Source organism: Pipra filicauda, unplaced genomic scaffold, assembly GCF_003945595.2.
Source record: "Pipra filicauda isolate LSUMZ 115617 unplaced genomic scaffold, ASM394559v2 scaffold159_size1710840_pilon, whole genome shotgun sequence".
Classification (NCBI taxonomy): Eukaryota; Metazoa; Chordata; class Aves; order Passeriformes; family Pipridae; genus Pipra; species Pipra filicauda.
The window spans coordinates 994952-1014454 of record NW_024104095.1 but is presented as its reverse complement, the minus strand read 5'-3'; the positions used below and the strand labels follow the sequence as shown (position 1 = coordinate 1014454).

Below are 19503 nucleotides of genomic sequence, written 5' to 3'. Positions count from 1 at the left end.
AGATAAATAACCACCTAAATTGATGCAGAGTAAACATAATTAGAAATTAAAAGGTTTTCAATCAGGAGAAAGTCACAGTTCTGCAATATTTTGACACGGGTAACAACTGCAAACAGGACTGGAGGGGAACTCTGGACCTGAGGCTCAAGGATCCCAAATCCCCTTGGATTTCTAGCTGCTACACTTCACATCTTAACCACAGCAGCAGGATCTGGGAAGACAAACACTTTTATAAAATACTTACCAGAGAAATCCAGAAAAACTTTGACAGATATACTACACAAATTTTAACTTAAGAGTATTATTTTTTCCAGGGAAGGATACAGCATTGATGTAGCACCAGTTTCCTTTGTTGATCAGCCCTCGGGGTTGCAAAGACACTGGTTTATGTATTAGCCTTACACTTTCCAGTATTTCTGCAGGGTGAGAAACAGTAAATTGAGCATCAACAAAACTCACATGTGGCCATCAAACAAGTATCTGTTGCTGCATCACAAAATAATTCAGTTCAATGTACAAGATTCCCAGAAACTTCAGCAAATCATTTTCACTCCATTTAAGCACTGCTTGTATTTCAAACCAGACGTGTTTCTTCCACCGGAGACATCCTGGAATTCGGGTCAGGAGGATGCTGGGACAAAAACCAACCACTGGCATTGCAAAACTGACAAGACCTATTTGGTTTTATTTTTGTTTCCTTAAAAGCAGATACTTTTATTTACATAGATACACAGATATCAAATCCCATTAGCTGGCAGCACTTGTCCCCAGTTTTAGGAAGTATTTCCCAAATTCTTCTGCTTTGAAGGGAGATGAAGATGACAGAGCAGTCCCAGTTTACAAGTTTCACCATCCACTATCTTACAACAAAAACATCTCAGTGCAAACAGACAGACAGATGTTACTGTGCTCTTCAGAACAGGCTGTTTTATTTACTGGTTTAAGACTTGCAAAATCTACGAGATAACAGCCTTACATAATGTAATTCCACTTGTTTTCCTGCTTCCAAAACCTTCAGCAATGAAGTTTAAAACTTAGAAACCACTGCACATAATTGTGCCTCAGTTATGAAACAAGAGCAGCACAGGGAGTTTTTCCAGGAATCCTGACCTCTTATTTAGGTCCCCAAATAAAAACCATTTAAAGAAAATATTGGAGCTGGTGTATCTTAAATTTGCAAAATAAGGACAAGAGGTATACAAGTCAGAACTAACAGATGTAAATGAACGTGGCAATTGTCTACCAAGGGGGTTATTTATTTTTATAATAGATGTGAGGACCTTTATATGCTACCCTGCATAAACCTAAGGAGTTTGAGCTGTTCTCTAGAAGGACAAATAAAATAACATGACACAGGTGGAAAAACAGAGGCACAAAGCCATAACTAAGCAGAGGAGGTGGCAGAACTGCCAACAAAATCCACGTCCTTCTACTTCCAAAATATCTCCTTACCTATAAGATTGTATTTCCTGCAGACACCACCAGTTCTAACCAAATTAAAATGACAAAAAAATAGGACATTTTTAAGTCAGTCATCTATTACATAAAGAACCTGGCAGCTGAAAGAGCAGACAAAAAAATAAGATGTAAAATGGAAAATGTAGCAGAGAGGCAGGTGAAAACTCCTCTGTGAGTGCTGAAATATTGAATTACTGCTCAAGTATTTCAGGATATATTAACATTTGAACTGTGTTGTGCACACATACAATCTTTCTGTTAATATAACTAAGCACTGTTGGAAATTAGGATAAAAATAGAGGAAAAAAAATTATATTTTGAATGTCTATCAGCAACTTTTGACATTAACTCTTCCCTATTTTTGCACCATGCTAAAGAAAGATATTATTAGGACCTTTAGCATCCTCTTGTGGTCATAAAACTGCTTTGTAGCAGTGTCTAGTGCAATTACTGAGTTTATTTCTTTTAACAAAGAATTACCTTTGTGTACAGCATTCAATACCACATCTCCATCTAACATTTGCACAGAAACTAAAAGAACTTTCACAAGAGTATCAGAAGAAAAATACACTTAAAACCATGAAAAAAATCATCTTAAAATTTCAAAATCTGTTAGAAAGCTCAAGTTATTAATCAAAAAGAACTCACATTCCCTTTGGAGAATGACTGGTGAAAAGGCCTTGATTTGAAAACAGATCTAGAACACTATTAACATTTTTGTAGGTAAACAAAACACATTTTGCTAAAGTTCATTCACTAGGTCTTGTTATTACAAATACCTGCCAATTTTTTTCTAGAAAAGGTTATTTCCTTATCAAAGCAAGTCCAAAGTTTAACAAGAGAGGAACCACATGGACACAGTCTCCATGTTGAAGACACTTGTTAAAAGTTAGGAATTTAACACCTTAGATATTCAACACTTGGCCTGAGGCCCCTATTTGGAGAATATTTTGTCTCTCAGATCTTTCTTCAAACTGGACAATGATTAAAAAATCCCAGGACAACACTGCTGGATAACCCTACACAAAATCAGTATCTGCAAGAATGCAACAGGTTGCATTTATGAAGTCATTTATAACCCCCCCAAACCTTGCATGTCTCCACTCCACAACTCCTTCAGTGCTCCAGCACTTACCTACCTTTACAATAAGAAAATATTTTCTAATATGTAATACTGAAACACCTTTCTTACAATTTGAACTAACTCCTTTCTTTTTCTCTAGTCTTGGGAGAACAGTGAATCATCATGTGAATTTACATCAGTGGTCACTCCAACAATCTCAACTGAGACAAAGTAAATCCAAATTTTCCATGTTTGCCTACACGGTTTTCAAACCTTCCTTCTATTTTCACTGCTGCACTGTGGAATCTTCCTTGAGAACTAATGCCCAGAGACTGGCATTTCCATCAAGTCCTCAACAGCAACAACAGAATTAGTTACCTTCCTCCTTTTCCATGTAAATTGGTATTAACACACAGCGGGAAAAAACTTCTTCTTCAGCTTTACTGAGGACACTCCTCAACTCCCTAAAACTTCCAGATCCTCTTCTCTAATTCTACTGCCAACCATGAGCGTGGGTGTTGAACAAAGCACTGAGGTTCCTGTTTTCCAAACAGGACAGAGAACACCAAAGAATGGAAAATAAAGAAAACCTCCTTTTTTCCACAGAGCAAAGCACTGAGTACATTTACATGACATTCACATCTTCAAGTAAACATTTTATACCAAAATCAGCAGCATGTGAATTACAGAAATTGCAGCAACATAACTCCTACCTAAAGCAGCTACTACGAGCAGCTGAATTCCTCTTATCTGCCCAAACAACTAACAGTGAAGGTGCAAAAGACAACTTGCATAAAAATGACATTGCTACTTTACTACATTTAAGACAAAACAAAAAGCTCTGCTCCCACCTGGTGGCAAAAAATAGTACAGAAGCAGTAAAAGTTCAGGAAGTTAACTTAGAGCTGAAGCAACCTGGACAAGATAAAAAACCTTTTTCATTTATGGCAAGCAGTTTTAGCTGTGTGCTTGTCACAAAATAGTTTTAAGTTAAAAGTCATTACTAAAGGATAGCTTGAGATTTTAAGACTACATTGTTCTCCACATATATGGCACCATACAAACTGGAATCACCTGCTCATATATTTTTTTTAATACAGTCAACTGTGCTTGTAACACCTAAGTGGTAAGTACAAATTATTCTGACAGCTTTTCTCTCAACAGACAGTTCTGAGTAAGGAGGGGAGGAGAGGCAGGATCTACTTCTGGGCATTCTGAATAGTTATCTCCAGGTCAGCTTCTGGCAGAGTAGGAATCTGACTCGAAGCTGCCACACTCATTGCACTTGTAAATTAGTTTGTAGCACAAATGGCAGGATTTTTCACCAGCCCATTTCACGTACAGACTAATTCACAGATTTAAATTAATTACTTTTGTCCCAACATTCATGAATTAATGACACAAAATGCAACCAACTGGGAAAACTTGGTGTTTTCTGACCGAAGCTGCAAAAAGGATCTCCCGCATTTTCTAGTATATCTCATTAGAACCAAAAATATGACAGGACCAACAGGGAAAGTCTTTGTATCACTCGTTCCCTTTCCTGATGTACCCTCTGGACAGCTCCTTATGGTTTTTCTTGAGCAGGCAATAGCTAGCATTGTTTCTGGATAAAATAATATTGTTTATAATAATTAAGGATAATTCTTCAAAATTGGAAGGACAGACCTCTCAAACAGCATATCAGTAAATATAATATCCCTGAATTAGAATTTCTGAAGAAAGACCTATTTAGATGTTACACTTCAGCTGCTGTTCAGTGTCCAGGAATTTCAGCTACTTTGGTGTAAATACATTAATATTCTTGTTGCAATGGAATGCACTACAAGATAATAAATACTGGATAATGTACCACCATTTCCTATTCTCCTTGTTACAACAGCACAGATCTGAACACAACCAGCCTATTTAAATTCACAGATCATTTAAACACATTGTTTGACAAGTAGCAACAGTTTTACCGTATCTGGGATAATGACAAGGCAATCCCTGGTTGGAATGTTTACTCAGAGGGATACAAAACTAGTTTATTCAAATTACAACCTTCGTGCAGTGTTTGAACAGTTGTCTTATTACCAGGGGAACATCACCAGAGGAATGTTTTCTATGAATATTGCACACTCCTGTTTACAAGCAGAGCTTGTAACATCCACTCGTGTGTATTAACTATACCTGCAATCTTTATGGCTACAGGATCCTCTGAAACTGGAACAGGTCCCTCTTTGACTTCAACCTGTTTTTCAGGGACCAGAGGAGATGTGGCAGGAGGGGTATACTTAGTCTCAACATAGACCACAGATGTGGAAGCAGAGGGCTTGGAATTGTGAAAAAGACTAGCCCACGATTTTGCAGGCTGATTAACGGGGACTGATCCTGCAACCGGGACTGTTGCCTCAGTAGTAGGTGAAGCTTCCTCAGGCTTAGCTTGGTCTGAGTCAGTGCTTTCCACAGTGTGCAATTCTACCCCATTGGCAGCTGTGTCCTCACCAGAGGATTCAAGTGTTTGTCCATTAGTAACGCCAAGACTTTCAGTAGTATCAGTACCAGCATAAGACTGTACACCAGCTGTCCTTAGGGGGCTATCTCTGACGGCCTCCGAGGGGAGGCAAAACTGTTCAGAATTAGGAACTCGGCATACCTCGGGCTGCCCGGCAGTCCTGGCATTGTCCAGAGCGCTGGCAACGGCCCCAGCAGGGACAGCTCCAGGCACGAAGTCCACGGAGTTGTCCGGGCTGTTGCAAGTCCTTGGCGTGGCCAGGGAGGGGATGTCTCCTGCCAGCTCCGTGTCCTCCGGGGGCAGTCCCGAGGAGTTGGCGTGGCCGTTCACCAGCGCCTCCGGGGGGGCCAAGCCATCGCTGACATCTTCCAGGTAACTGTAATATCCAGGGGGTCTTTTCTTCTTCTTTTTGCGCTCCCTCTGCCCGAGGCCTCCGGACAAGCCGTCGTTTTCCGCGTTGGAGCCGCTGTCCAAAGCCAGGCCGGGATCGCTGAACTGGCAGTCGATGGAGTTGTAGTTGGTTTCACTGAGAGCATCATCAGGGGGTTTCTGAGCAGGTGCACAACTGAGGATGAATTCTGGAGCCTGAGGATTCAGAGTACTTGAAATACTGTAGTCGGTGTTATTTAGGACAGATGATTGCGTCTCAATAACTTCGTTAACACCAAATTCAATTCTCTGATACTCTTCCCCTGGACAAGAGAAGGCAAATCTCAGTTAGAGAATTACAGCAAATCGAGAAGCTACAAGAGCAAGAAAAAAACCTCCTTATTTTTCTCCAACTCAACTACGTTCCCTCAAACAAAAGTAATCCTTAACCTTGATCCTGAAGACCATTTCAAAACATCATTCTCTTAAAGATAGGAGCATGATTCAGGTTTTCTTACACAGAGTATGTAATTTTCCAGATCACTGTACAGCCCCTGCAAATAACCCCTATAAAATTCACCTCTTAAGAAAAACCATTAAAGCCCAACAACTTCAGAAATAATCTGCATTAAGTTAATTACTGGATAATTGCCTATAAAATATGCTGCAATATTTAACTCGACATTTCTTCTAAAGCCAGTCTTTCCCACTGACAATTATAAAATCCAAGCCTCACCTCTAACTTTTCCATATATGAAGTTTGAGTTTTGGGGGGCTGGATTTGGTTTTCTTGGTGTGATCTATTATAATGAAAGGTTTAACACAATCCATAATAACTCAAATATATTTTCATTAATTGCATGGAAACAATGAAATTACAGGTTTTGAAACTTTAGGCTCATCGATAATTTATTTGATTAGAATTGAATTTATTACTACATAAGAATATTATATATATGACTCCAGGTTTTTCTGACAAGAAATATGACTGATACTCAACACAAGTCAGCATTCAACTTGTACATATGAGCAGTACTGAAAAATTATGAACAGGCTTTTTTGTTTTATTGATTTATTTATTTATCTTGGAACTTTAAAGAAACAATAAGAAATATTCTCATGGAAGGCTGCAGTATCCCAAAATATTGCCAGACACAAAGTTGTGCAGTTTCATGGCATTTAATTAGTTATAATGCATGTGTGCTAACTAGTAACACTGAATACTTCAGTTACAACTCAGTAACTATAAAAAAAGAGATAAAAGGAATGCTAAAGGTAAGCTCACATTTTAGTCCTCTAAGTTTTGTAGCTCTTTATGACACTTATGTTACTGTACCAAACACGTTAGTTTTAATATTTTGTGTTTCCTCAAAGATGGGGCTAAAACATGCATTTCGAATTTCTAAGACTGTAACTACAGAACCAAACACCACCAGATATTATTTCCAAAGGAATATAAGGGGATACACCACTGAATTTTTAAGATTTGGTGCAACTTACTATGTCTGACATGTCAATAAAGGGGTATTTTTGAGTACATCACAGACTCGATAAAAATGAGGCGAATTTTTTTTTTTAAACACAACAAAAAGCAAGTAACAGTTCCCAAGGAAAGACGTTATTCACACACCTAAGGAAATGATCCTATGGGAGGACAGAATCTAGTGGGGAATGTTTTGATACGTGACTGTCAACACAACAGCTTGAGCCCTCTCAAAACTCTCCCAATACTTTCTAGAAAAGTCTGCTGAGAAACATTTCAGCTTTAAGAAAAACGTGAAAGAAACAAGAATCTACAGGGTACTATTTTTCAATATGAAATGAAGATTAACAAACATTCAGTGTGTGTTGAGCTCTGAATTACACATGCAATACCAACATACCATGAACAAATGATAATAATACCGATGTTAATTGTTTTTCTGCTTTGATCTAGTAAATGAGAAGTAAACACGTCATGTATCGATTTCAATCTTGCTGCCAGTCAGACTAAAGGAGACTTTTTAAAAATAAAAAAGGGCAAAAACTCTCCATACACATCTGGTTTCTCTAAATCATATTAACAAGAGCCTGACTTTCAAATTTCAAATTCTCTTCACCTCTCCCTGTGAGAAAGGCTTTTCTAACACCCTGCCTGTCTGGCTGCCAGTCACCAGCCACTTCTGCAATCGCTGACGAGCCGTCACCAACCCCAGAGAGGGCTGGAGTTTCTTGTAATAAAAACCAGCAGCCCAGAGACAGGGAGGTGGGAAGCTGCTGCCTGATATCCACTGAAGAGGGAAGGGCTGGAAGATGTCAGGAATCACCTCCTGCTCCAGGGGCTGTCAGTGCTGCACTGCCTGGCCTGTCCCTGCACATACAGCTCCAAACCAGCCACAGCAAAGGCAAAGCTTAAGGGGGATTAAGGGATATGGGATCCAAATGCACAACAAAACTATTCCTCATTAGTTCATCTGCTCGTGGAGTAACTTATTAAATCAAGCATGAACCAAGAGCTGGTTCTTTAGCCTTTGTTACAACACCATAAAGCACAAGCAACAACTGGTAACACCTAATATTCCTCCAACCTTGATAAGAATCAATTATTGGGAACATTTCAAACCCCTATCAGTTCAAATAATCTGTGATTTCATTTCCAAAATCCTAGTTAAAAAAATAATAATGGCTTCAAAACAAAGGATGTGGTTTCCCTTCATGGGAGAGTTCAGTCTGTCACAGCCTGAAGTAAAAGTTGCCCCCTCTGCTCCCCTCTCCTGCTGCTCTCTCTCCAGCAAGCTCCCAGCACTTGGTTACCCAAAGCTAATCCAGCAAAATCAATAATCCAAGTGAGCATTTTTTTTTCTAGTTTTGGTGCATTTATCAGTTTATCATACACTGAACAATCACAAGAGCCCTGGGGCAAGTGGGGAGCAGAAACCAAAATACAGCCCTCGGAGATATGGCACAATGAACAGCGTAGGGTAAAATCCTGCCAAGAGCACCACTGACATTCCAGCATTTAACATACAAATTAGGAAATTACAGCTGAGGGATTAAACTTTACACCTTACAGCAGGATTAGAATAATAAATACCAGTAGTTACTGTATAGTTAGTCTGGGGAAGGATTGGCAGAAGCTCATTTACTGTAAGACTGTGTCGAGTTCATTTGAGAAAAAATGAGAGGCAATTTTTTCTATTTGTTTTGACTTTCCACTTTGCTTCAGGGCATCTTTGTTTCAATGCAGTTCACAGCTCTATTTCTGAATGGACTGAAACAGATCTATCTGTCATGTACAACATGGGATGCATATTGAAACAAGGATCAACAGATGCTCCAAGGACAGTCTGTGTACAACACCAAAATCTGTGAATACACAGCACTAATTAGTCTGGACAGAATTCTGCATATTAGAGCTTCAGCCATGACTTGAGTACTCCTAGTAAGTATTAACAGATATTCTGATTCCATAATAAAGTTAAATACTCAAGATAAATACATAAAAAACTAGACTATATGACAACATGATGTGTGTCATCTTAAGCAAACATTCCAGTTTAGTTTCCACAGCTTCTTACGCAGCCATCACAGTGATAATGTGCATGCACAGTACAGTGCAAGTTTGTTAAAGACATTTTTCAAGCAAAACCTAATGTGCTGTGTCATTACCTAATCTCAGGGCTGGGAGGGGTTCTCTCAAGGTCTAGGAATGATCTGAAAAACATTTGTACAAACCAACTTTCTGTGTGGCTTGTGAACATTAAAATCCCAGCCTGAAAGAACAAAACTCAAATCCACAGTTAAGACAAAGCAATATATGACTGGACACCCCCGGCACCAACAGACAATTCACACCCTATGGTCTTTTTAAAGAACCTTTCTAACTCCTACTTAAAACTACTCAGGGTCCTAAAACTGCTCTTGTGCTAAATAAAGCTCCTGAATTGTCAGAAGTGTTGCCTATCTGCTTTCAAATGGGACCCGGGATCCTTCTTTATCACTGGCTATCTTGTTTATCTTTAAATGCAGGGCCAAAATCTCCAAGCATAATGATCAGGTGTTCTTTAACATTATTAAGTGTATTTTGGTCCTCTTTTGAGTACTTGTGAGAAATGTCCAGTCAGATACTTGCATTATTTTGAAGGAGATCTGATGTCATTCTCATATACACCTGGGTAACTCTCAGCTCCCTTCCTCTCCTCTGGTTCAGGGAAAAACCCAAACAGTAATTTACTGTGAAAGTCTGGTTTAAACTATACAGTGATGATCACATGGGAACTCCAACCTAACTGTCCATTCCTTGTACCTGTGGAGTAAGGCCAGGCAGGGAGGTGTATGGGTTGAGGCAGAGTAGATGTGTGAATGCTGCAGCTTTAAAATGGGAACTCTGTAATGTATTTTTACATCAAGAGTCACACTTTTATCAAAAGAGGAAAAAAAAAAAAAAGGGATTCTCCAGAAAAACAGCTGAGCCAGACAGAAACAAGAGTCAGACGGAACACAGAACAGAGGAGTCTTCAGGCTGCAACTGCCAGAAATTGCTCTTTGCTGAACACTATGAGTTATTTATTCACCAGCATTCAAGTTCCTCCCCACATTTTCACAGCTACATCCTACAGTGTTTCAGCAAGACACCAAGACTGTGTGGCAGCACAGTCAAGGAGGAATAAGCATGTCCACTGCAATTAGCTGAAGCTCAATGCAGTATTTTCCAAACCTCTCACAGATGTCATTCAATAAAGCAGTTTAAAAACCAACCTGCCTACTAAATGCATATATACCTGCTAAGCAAGTTTTAATGATTATATTTAAAGGGAGGTTGCAGTAAATCTAGGAAAGTGTCACAACCTTTAAGTTTGGGGAAAAAAAAAAGATCTTGATTTCTTACCATCATGAAAAACTTACCTGTGGATTTAATACCACATGAAACTGTTTCATTGTATGGGGGGAGCTGTACAAAAAAAAAATGAAACTTATTTAAAGGCAAAGCAAATCCATAAACATTTGATATCAGTTTCATTTGAAATATCCGAATCCTTTCAAAATAACATCATTATTTGATTTTCAGAGAGTATGTCTTGAACTTATGCTTCTATATTTATCAAATCCCACTCTGCAGCTCCAGGCTCCTTGCAGATTACCACAATTACTGAAAGATAAAGATTATCTTGGTTACACACCACAGGCTCATCAACCTCTCCAGCAATTCACCTCACAGCATCAGGACCTTTCTTCATCAACACTAACTCCCCACGCTTTTAGGATGAGGAACATACCCTCTGTTTAGACAAAAAATGGACACCAAATCACCTGTGAAAGGTGAAACATTTTTGCACAGACAACAATCACACCTAAACCTTTTGACTCTCAGCCTGGTTCAGCTGTAGTGTGGCTCTCGAAATGTTTCAGCTGAGGTATATTCTTAAACACATTTACCACCTTGATATAATGTAACCACAGTGCATGGTTTTTACATGGACTGTAAATACAAGTACTATAAAACAGTGGCATCAACACTCAGTGCTTGACAGGACCCTTGCTGTGGTGGGTAATTTCTCATCCCCCCTCACCTGCCCCTAAACTCCCTGAGCAGCTGAGAGCCTTCTCCTGTGCCTGCAGGACCTGGCAGCCACGGCTACCCTGCATTCCAGTGGCTCCCTGGAGAACAGCGGGACTGGTTCTGCAGTGGGAGATAAAACATTGAGTGCACAGTGCAGCTTGACAGTGCTATTCTAAATAGTGACTCTAATGGTGCAACAAAGAAAAGAGTTTTCTATTCAAGTTTTCAATTCTCTAAAGCTATAGATACTTACATATTGCCTTCTTAATGCACTGCAGACAGCAGTGCATCACAGGTGGCAAGGAAAATATTCCTAAAATGCCATTACAAAAAGTGCATAAAAAGAACACATGCTGTAAATCCACTTATAAACCACAATACATCTTAATATAGCATCTTTTCAGGTCAAAAATGAGAAACAGTGGGTCAGAAAGAGGCTCCAGACTGTTTAGAGCCTACTATCCATATTAATTTTGAACACGGGTTCAATAAGACTTTATAGTTAAGAGCTAAAAAAATTCCTCTAAATGCCTACAGCAAACAGCTTGTGATAAACTTTGTATTTCAAGGATTCAAAGGCCTTCAGAAAATATGAAGTTTTAAAAAAAAAAAAGAAGAAGTCAGCCTCTTGATCTCCTACACATCTGATCAATCGACAGCACCTTTGGAAAGAAGAGATTTCTGAGCTGACTTGTTCCAACTGGGCCACCAGAACCATCTCAGTCAACAGGTGTCTGACAGGACATGTATTACAAAGGTCACCTGTAAAAGGGACATTCCAGACACCCTTTAGCTTTAAGTAGTCCCTTGGCTCAGTCCCCCTTCAGTGTGTAGGTGAAGGACCTGCAGCACGATGTGTGTCAAACACACGGCACCACCGTCAGCTCTGTCCTGCCCTTCTGGAATTGCATCGTCTTTTTCAGACCAATTTTCTCTGAAATATCTGCACAGTGTAAAACTAATAAGCACCGCTTTTATTTCATCATCCAGATAATTAAAACATCGAACTGAACCAGATCAAGGGCAAACTTAAGGACCATTTATTTTGACAGCTAACTAGGTACACCTGAGACAGTCAGAAAATGAAGTGAGACTGGTTCTAAGGCTGTAGGTTCATTTTTCCTCGACAGACTTTGGGAACAGCTTTACAGAAGTCCAAATATGACATTTTTATCTTTCCCAGTGTCAGAAGAGCTGATGGGGGGCACTTAAGGTGATGCTGCATGGGATGCAAATGTCACTGCTGAGATTGCATTTATGGTGGGGAAACAGCAAATCATCAGAACTACCACGTATTCCCTAAAGATCTTCCTGCACTGCTTCCCACCTACCAGAGAAGGTACAAAGCTCTCCCAAGAGGCAAGTAAAAACTATCTTTTTCTTTCTTAACTTCCCTCACTCCCACCCCACCCCATTCCCCTCATGCCCTTTTATTGTTTAGCAGTATTATACTAATTATCCTCGGAAAATTAAGCTACAGGAAACTAAGTCCCATTAACAATGGTCTGTAAACTGTGACAAAAGGATTTCCCCCATCTACAGCTCAAGTGTTCATTTCCTTTATGTTGAGAGGGGAGGATGGAAGCATGACCAAAATGCTGGAATGGAAATGTCTGGAGGAAATACATGGAAACTGAACTAGAGGGAAATCATTTCTTGAGTCTGGAGATTAGGACAAGGGGATAATACTCTTCCCTATGAAGGAAAATGGTTTCATCATTCTCTACCAAGAACTACAGAGAATAAGAGCCTCCAATAAGAGTGTGTAATGAACTCGAACACAAAGACAACTGTTTCTACTCTGTGGTTCTCACTGACACTGTAATTAGTTCATTATTGCTGCATTTCTCAGACCTCACACACAGCTTTCCCTTTAAGCACAGCACTGAGGGTCAGCAGTGCTCCACCTGTCCAAAAACATAAAGAATCCCTGTGTTTCAAAAGGCTCACCAGACTGAGAAGCCCAACTAATTACCAAGAACACTGCTGAGAAGTTTTCTCCATACCCACCCCTTAAAAAAAACCCACCAAAGCTGAGGTAACAGGGTTGGAAAACCCCCTGTCATCGTCCTATCACCAGTTCAGATACTCCAGCTCTGAAAGCAGAAGGTGGAATAACTAATTTATCTCTAAAAATTGACTTAACATCCACATACATGGAAAGAAGACAACTGATCAGTATCTCCCCTTTGTAAGTTAGCAAGCTAAGGGAATGATAAATTAATTGTATTGTTATATTTCAAATTCACACAAAGAGATGTAGCTTTAAAATGTTATTTCTAGAAGAAGTTTAAAGCAGATCTTACCTCAACAGAGCATCGTGGAGTCACAAAGAACTGATTAAATTCATCAGGGCTGAATTCCCCAAAAATATACTAAAAATAAAAGAGAAGGATCTTTGTTAAAGAAGGATTTACATTAAATACAATTAATAAATTCATAATGAAATCTATTAGGATACTACAACTCAAAAAGATCTGTGTGTTGGGAGTCAGAAACTCTGTTTACATCCCAACCCTCATCTTAGTTCCTTCCCAAGTCTTTAGCAAAGTACAGCAAGTAAAAACCACAGTTTTCTTACACAAAAAGTGATTTATACACATGCACTTTTATGTGTTTGACCGTTTTAGTGTTTTCAAAAAAATATTAATATAATCTGGTTTAAACTGCAAACAATTCCAACAGTCAAAACAACCTGGAACATCTGTGATACAAAGAGTGAAGTACAGTTAAACATTTAATGCTTTAAAAACTTCCCACAGCCAAGTGCCAACCACCAAGTGAGACAGTCCAACCCCCAAACCCAACACATCCCTAAATTGTACCCGAGTGCCTTCACGGTTCTTGGCACAGGATTTAAGCTTGATTTACACCCTTAATATAACCAAGCCATTTTTATTCAGCAACATAGGAGCTAGAATTTATCCTATTGCAACTACACACCTAAGAAAAACACTTGCTGAATCATCACTGTGTTTCAGGAGGTATTTTTGATGCAGTCATGCAACAGAAGAAAACAATCTCAACTGTAAACTATTAAAAGTTATATAAATCCAACTCTAATTCCTCCATGTAATAAGACTAAATTTATCAAGATTTTTAAGCAAGGTATCACAGGCCCGGTACTTCTTTCTGAGCAGAAGAAAATGCTTCTTTTTTAATTAGGGAACGAGACAAAAATTGAACCAGGTGGTCATTAATGCAACCTTAGTGGTTGCAACCTTAATGGAACTGCTTTAATGGTGTATTCACACCAAGAAATGTTGTGGCTGTTTCTGCCAGGACTTTACAAATTTACCAACATCTAACCCAAAAACTAGTCCTAGTCACACTATAGTGCAAAAGACCCATCCCACTTGGGCCTGAAGAAATCCGTAATTTTATCTGATTTATTTAACAATGCTTTATACAAGCAAACACAAAGTAAACCAAGGAGAAGATCTCCATCAAGTAAACTCAGTAAAATCTTATTTCAAAAGAAACTTAAGTCCACAGGACTGATGCCACTAAACCTACCCAGTTTAACCAACCTCCCTGTCCTCTGTCTCATCTCTCAAGAAATTATTTCTGCAAACACAACAGAATTTTCTACCCTTTTTAAGACACACTGAAGTGAAAAAGAACCGTGACAGCACATCACTTGGCAAGTATAACAATCTCTACCCAAAAAAAGGATCCAGAGGGGGAAAAGCCAATGTATTTTAAGCAATTTGAAAGTATAGCTCCCTGCCTGCTGTCCATCCATCCATCCTCCATCCCAAGGAATCAGTGGGCCTGGTCTCTACAAATCAGCTATGTAAGAAAATACTTGGCTTGGCTCTAAACAGTATCAGAAAGACCTCACTGCAGTACTTGCCCTGCACCATTAATTCAAATTTAAAGGTTTTGCTGCACATGAAACACCTAAGTAGGAAACAATTTTAACCAAGAGCACTAGAATTTTATAAAAGCAACACACCCTTACAAGACAATCTCATTATAAGCATGAGCTTTTGGGGTCCTACCTTGTACTCCTGAAATTATTCCACCTAACCTCAAAAGCTTTAAAATTAGCTTTACTCCCAAACAAACAAAATCTAATACTTGGAACAATCAAAGACTTAATTAAATTATTTACACAACTTACACAAGCTACTCACCATCAGCATTAATTCACACCCCACTCTACAAATAACATTTCAACACAGAGATACATCAGCACCCATTAAAACTTTGCCAAACCCGTTTCAGATTATTTCAACTGCAATTTTAATATATTTTCAAGTGTGCATTTGCCTAAGAAACAAACACACCCATTAGCACTGCATCAAATTGATGCCTTTAAATGCCCAACTAACCTGCCCTGCGCTGTATCAATCCATAAACCTTGATGGGATGCTGCTTCGAGGTCCTAATCACGGGTCACAGATGGACTCCACAAGCTCCGAGGAAAAAGTGGGATCAGACACAGGCTGCTCAGGTGCAGGTGAGAGCTTGTGCTCAGGGATAAGCTGCTTGTTGTGGGCCATCCCTGGCGTGCCAGGGCAGCAGCAGCCTTCCCCTCACCCCCACAGCTGCCCAGGAGCCAAGGACACACCGCGCACGTGGGCACAGCTCAGTTGGCCCAGGCAGCAACACCCAGGCCTGTCCCCATCAATAAGGCAGAAACTCCAGTAGGTCTGGCAACATACAACCCAAAATTATTAAAAACCATTACCAGTGAAGAGCTGAGGTTTAACTAAGAGCTCTACCCAAATTTGGTTTTGAGATAAAATTAAAAAATCAAGCTTTCTCCAGGCAAAAAAATACTGTTTGGCATTCAATTGCTTATCGCAAAGATTGATTTGGATTTATAGCCTGAGACAAAAACACAGCTGCTTGAAAAGCATGTTAAACAGTAGTCAATGGTGCCAGTGTTCACTCACACAGGAGAGCAGGAACAAAGCTCAGGAGATCCAGTTTCACACCAAGACTAGGTCTGGAAGAGAAACTCCAAGAGAATATTGGGGGAAAGTTTTGAAAATTCCCAATTGTAACACTACCCCCAGACTTACTTTTAAAGATACATTATCCCTAAGAGGCTTAGTTCAGTCAAACCTGACCTCCCTCTCCTTCCCAATCCATCTGCACAACCCATATAAAAGCTTTTCTGTTCTGGCTGCTGGAAGGAATCCTCTCTCTCTTTTTTGGGAGCACGTATTTCACGCTGCATTTCTCCTGCTCCTCCCCAGATGATTTAACTCTGCAGAGCAAACACTGACCTTGCACTGAGTGTGCTCAAGGGTCCCTTAAGATACCTGGTGAGCTCCATTTCTGCCACAGATTAGGAGCAATAGCAAAACAGTATCACACAAATCTCAATGATTTTCCACTTGCAGCTGTATAAGAAGACCAGGTGGAAAATAATAACTTCCTCTGGGGGGGATGCAGGAGTGTGTGGAAGGAATGAGGCTTTGTGGAATTCCTGGAGCAGGGGATACATGGGACAACAACTCTACCTTTGCTCCCTTTCCACTTTCTGGGCAGTGTTACCAAACTTCTCCTTTGGGGTGAAAAAACAAAAGAGCAAACCCCAAACACACTGATGGATCTATTTAATTTTGCCATTCCCAGCTATGACCCAATTTGACCATTTACCAGAGATGGACAATATATTAGTAAACATAATAAAATTACCATGATTTAACTCAAGTGAGTGAACACACACCAACACAATCAAATGCTTTCCTTACACTGCACCATCAAAAAATTATGTTTTTCCATCTGGGATCTTCCATATTGAGGTTTAACAATCAATCAGTTAAAAAAGACAATTATTCACAAGGGTTGGTTTCCACCTTGTTTTTTTGAATGCTGGTTTCCACATACACAAGTTCTGTACTTCTGGAGTTTTCAAATGTCAATGTCTTCTTGCAGATGTCACATCTATGACACCAAGGATGAAATAAAACTAAACAATGCTTGAATAAACCTTAAGACTGAGATGATATTAGGTGGGATGGTAGGTGACATATCCAAATCTCTCCTTTCAGATACAGACACTACAACAGCCAGTACATAAATGAAAAAATATTTTTTAAAAATGAATGTGAAATAAAGTGTACTTTCTGCCATACTAAAATGGTATCTCTTCACATGAAGCTGCAGGTGACTTGGGTGCTCCAGTACTTCAGATTTAATTTATTTGCCTTACTTTCTCTGATTGAGATTTTGCAATTAAAGTTTGGGCACTGAATTCAAAACATTCTCATACAGCTTTTGGGAGTACAAAAAAAGAAAAGTACAACTACACTTATGAAAATAATTGAAAGAAGCAGACAGAATTGTAGCTCTGCACTGCTTCCTGTGTGGCCGGAGAGAGGACATCAAAAAACCTGGATCTTTGCTTTCTTCTTGATGAAGCTAAAATTGTAACACTAGAATATTCTACAAATACTCTACAGATGGAATTTTCTTTTTTAAGTATAACACGTTTGCAATATATTTTTTCTATAATAAAGTTAAAACTATTGAATGAATGAGACTATTAAAGTTGGTACAGTGTTTCCAACTGACCACTGAGCTGCTGTCACCAATTTCCACGTTCAGCCTGACATGCTGCAAGGACTCAAGCTTCCCTGTATCCAGTACCTGCCTCCCAACATCAGTTCTCTTTAAAAAGCCACTCATGTTAGAGCAACATCCCAAATCCTGCTGATTGTCAGTCACTGGTGTTTCCAGTCACAACAGAACTGGAATCAGTTTCTAACTTAATCTCTATAATACGATTACAAGTGTAACATCCAGCTGCACTCCAGCAGAGTCTACACCACTTGGAACAAATTATTTCATCAATGCCATCACCTTTATATCTTCATGATATTAACTGTAGATAGATTATAATATAAATTGCACAAAATAAATTAACCAAACAAATCCACACAATAGATTCTGTTTTCTACCACACAGGAATTAAAGTAAAAGCACTTCTATATTTGTGCAATAACTGATCACCATAACTGACCAAGCAGCATCTTAACTACGCAGACAAAAGCTGCAACAGCACAAGTAATTCCAAGGAGGGGCAGGAAAAGACCCCAAAGGATTAAAATGCCCGACCTGCAAGCTCTCCCCATATTGACTGTTTTTTGCTGTGGTCTCCTTAGCCACTTGAAAAAAGGAGTGCTAATGTTACCCTACTGCCTGTAATGAAATCTCCACTGCTGTTCCAGTCTAGCAATAGGAACGCTGTCCTGGAGGAATAAAAGGAGGGTGAGTACGTGTTCCACAGCTGCTTGTCCTAGAAAAATGGGTAGAAATAGCACTGCTGATGCATCATCCTCCTGGTATCACCTGTGCTGCAGGAACGATAGGAAAATGAAGTGTCAACTTGTGCTTTCAAGAAGCATTAACGCGGCTTTCATCTGCTCCCCAACAGCTTCAGATCTTCCAGGCAAATTAGTTTAAGCTGCAAATACTCCCACTTCAACTGCTTTTCCACAAAGGAGTTAAAAATAAGCTTTTACAGTTGAATTATGCTTGCCACCACTAAGGATCTTAAGCAGAAGGCCAAACAAGTCAGACTAGTTCCCATATAAACTGAACTGATGAAATAGTTGATTTATACCCTAAGTTAGACAATCTTGCCCACCCAGCTCCTCCTACAATGTGGACTTATTCTTAAAGCTCTGGGATAGGCTGGAGTAGAGGAAGAAAAGGAACCATTCAGCCAGAAGTGTGTTTTCTGGCAAGGAAAAAAGGGCACATGTGTATGACTGCACTTGGGTTTTATGAGCAGAGAAAACACTCTCACATTAGTCATCCCAGCAGCAAACCTGGCACCACTTCCTCACCCTTTGCTTCCCCCCCATTTTCTCAAGGTTTATCACATTTTTTATAGAGTGTAGGAAAAGGCAGCCTTCCCTCAGGTTCTCCTTCCCTTTGAGCTGAAATCCATTCAAGCCTTGGTACCCAGATGATTACTTAATTGGATACAACGAGATTTTCCCAACTCCCAAATCTGAAGAAACTTATTGCTAAAATGCTTTAAAAAGCCCAGGGGAAACTGTGAAACTGAAAACCAGGTTTGTTGTTTGGGCTTTGTTTAGGTTCTGAATTTGCAACCAAAATGCCATAAAACCAGGAGCTATGACCACCATCGGCCATCCATTTACAACTCCAGCACAGCCTACATAGGAGTATTTTAGGTAAGTCACTTTCTGAAAAAATCCTATGTTGCTATACCCCTTTCATGAAAAAAATAAAAGTCCACTTTCTAAAATACAAACATATGGAAATGAAACTCTACTTTAAGGTGGAGCAGTTGCATATTAAAAAGCTTTTAACAGCTGAAAATGCAACAAATCATAAGCAAACTCTTAGTACAGTCCTTTATCATTAGCCTGCAGCTTAAAACTAGAACATTAACACATCTCCATAGTGCCTGGAGAAAGATCAGAGCTAGGTAAATGTAGGTCAACTAAGCCCATGAGTCAGTGCAACTCTGCCTGCCCACCATTTAAGTTATCAAAGGCTCAAAAATATACTGTGTGACTGTACCATCCCTTTTTTTCCCCCCAGATCAGGGTTTTCCTGGATGTTAGTACTAAAGTCTTACAG

General features: G+C 39.5%; 1 protein-coding gene across 1 annotated transcript in view; it reads right to left on the bottom strand.

Annotated features, from left to right (window-relative positions):
• Nucleotides 1-19503, bottom strand: part of USP10 (ubiquitin specific peptidase 10) — a 47732-nt gene that overhangs the window by 15818 nt on the left and 12411 nt on the right. The window contains exons 2-5 of the mRNA XM_027725154.2: nucleotides 13233-13301; nucleotides 10272-10317; nucleotides 4694-5710; nucleotides 325-416 (exon numbers count right to left, since the gene is read on the bottom strand). Coding sequence (XP_027580955.1) covers nucleotides 325-416; nucleotides 4694-5710; nucleotides 10272-10317; nucleotides 13233-13301 — 1224 coding nt within the window. The remainder of the gene's footprint in view (nucleotides 1-324; nucleotides 417-4693; nucleotides 5711-10271; nucleotides 10318-13232; nucleotides 13302-19503) is intronic.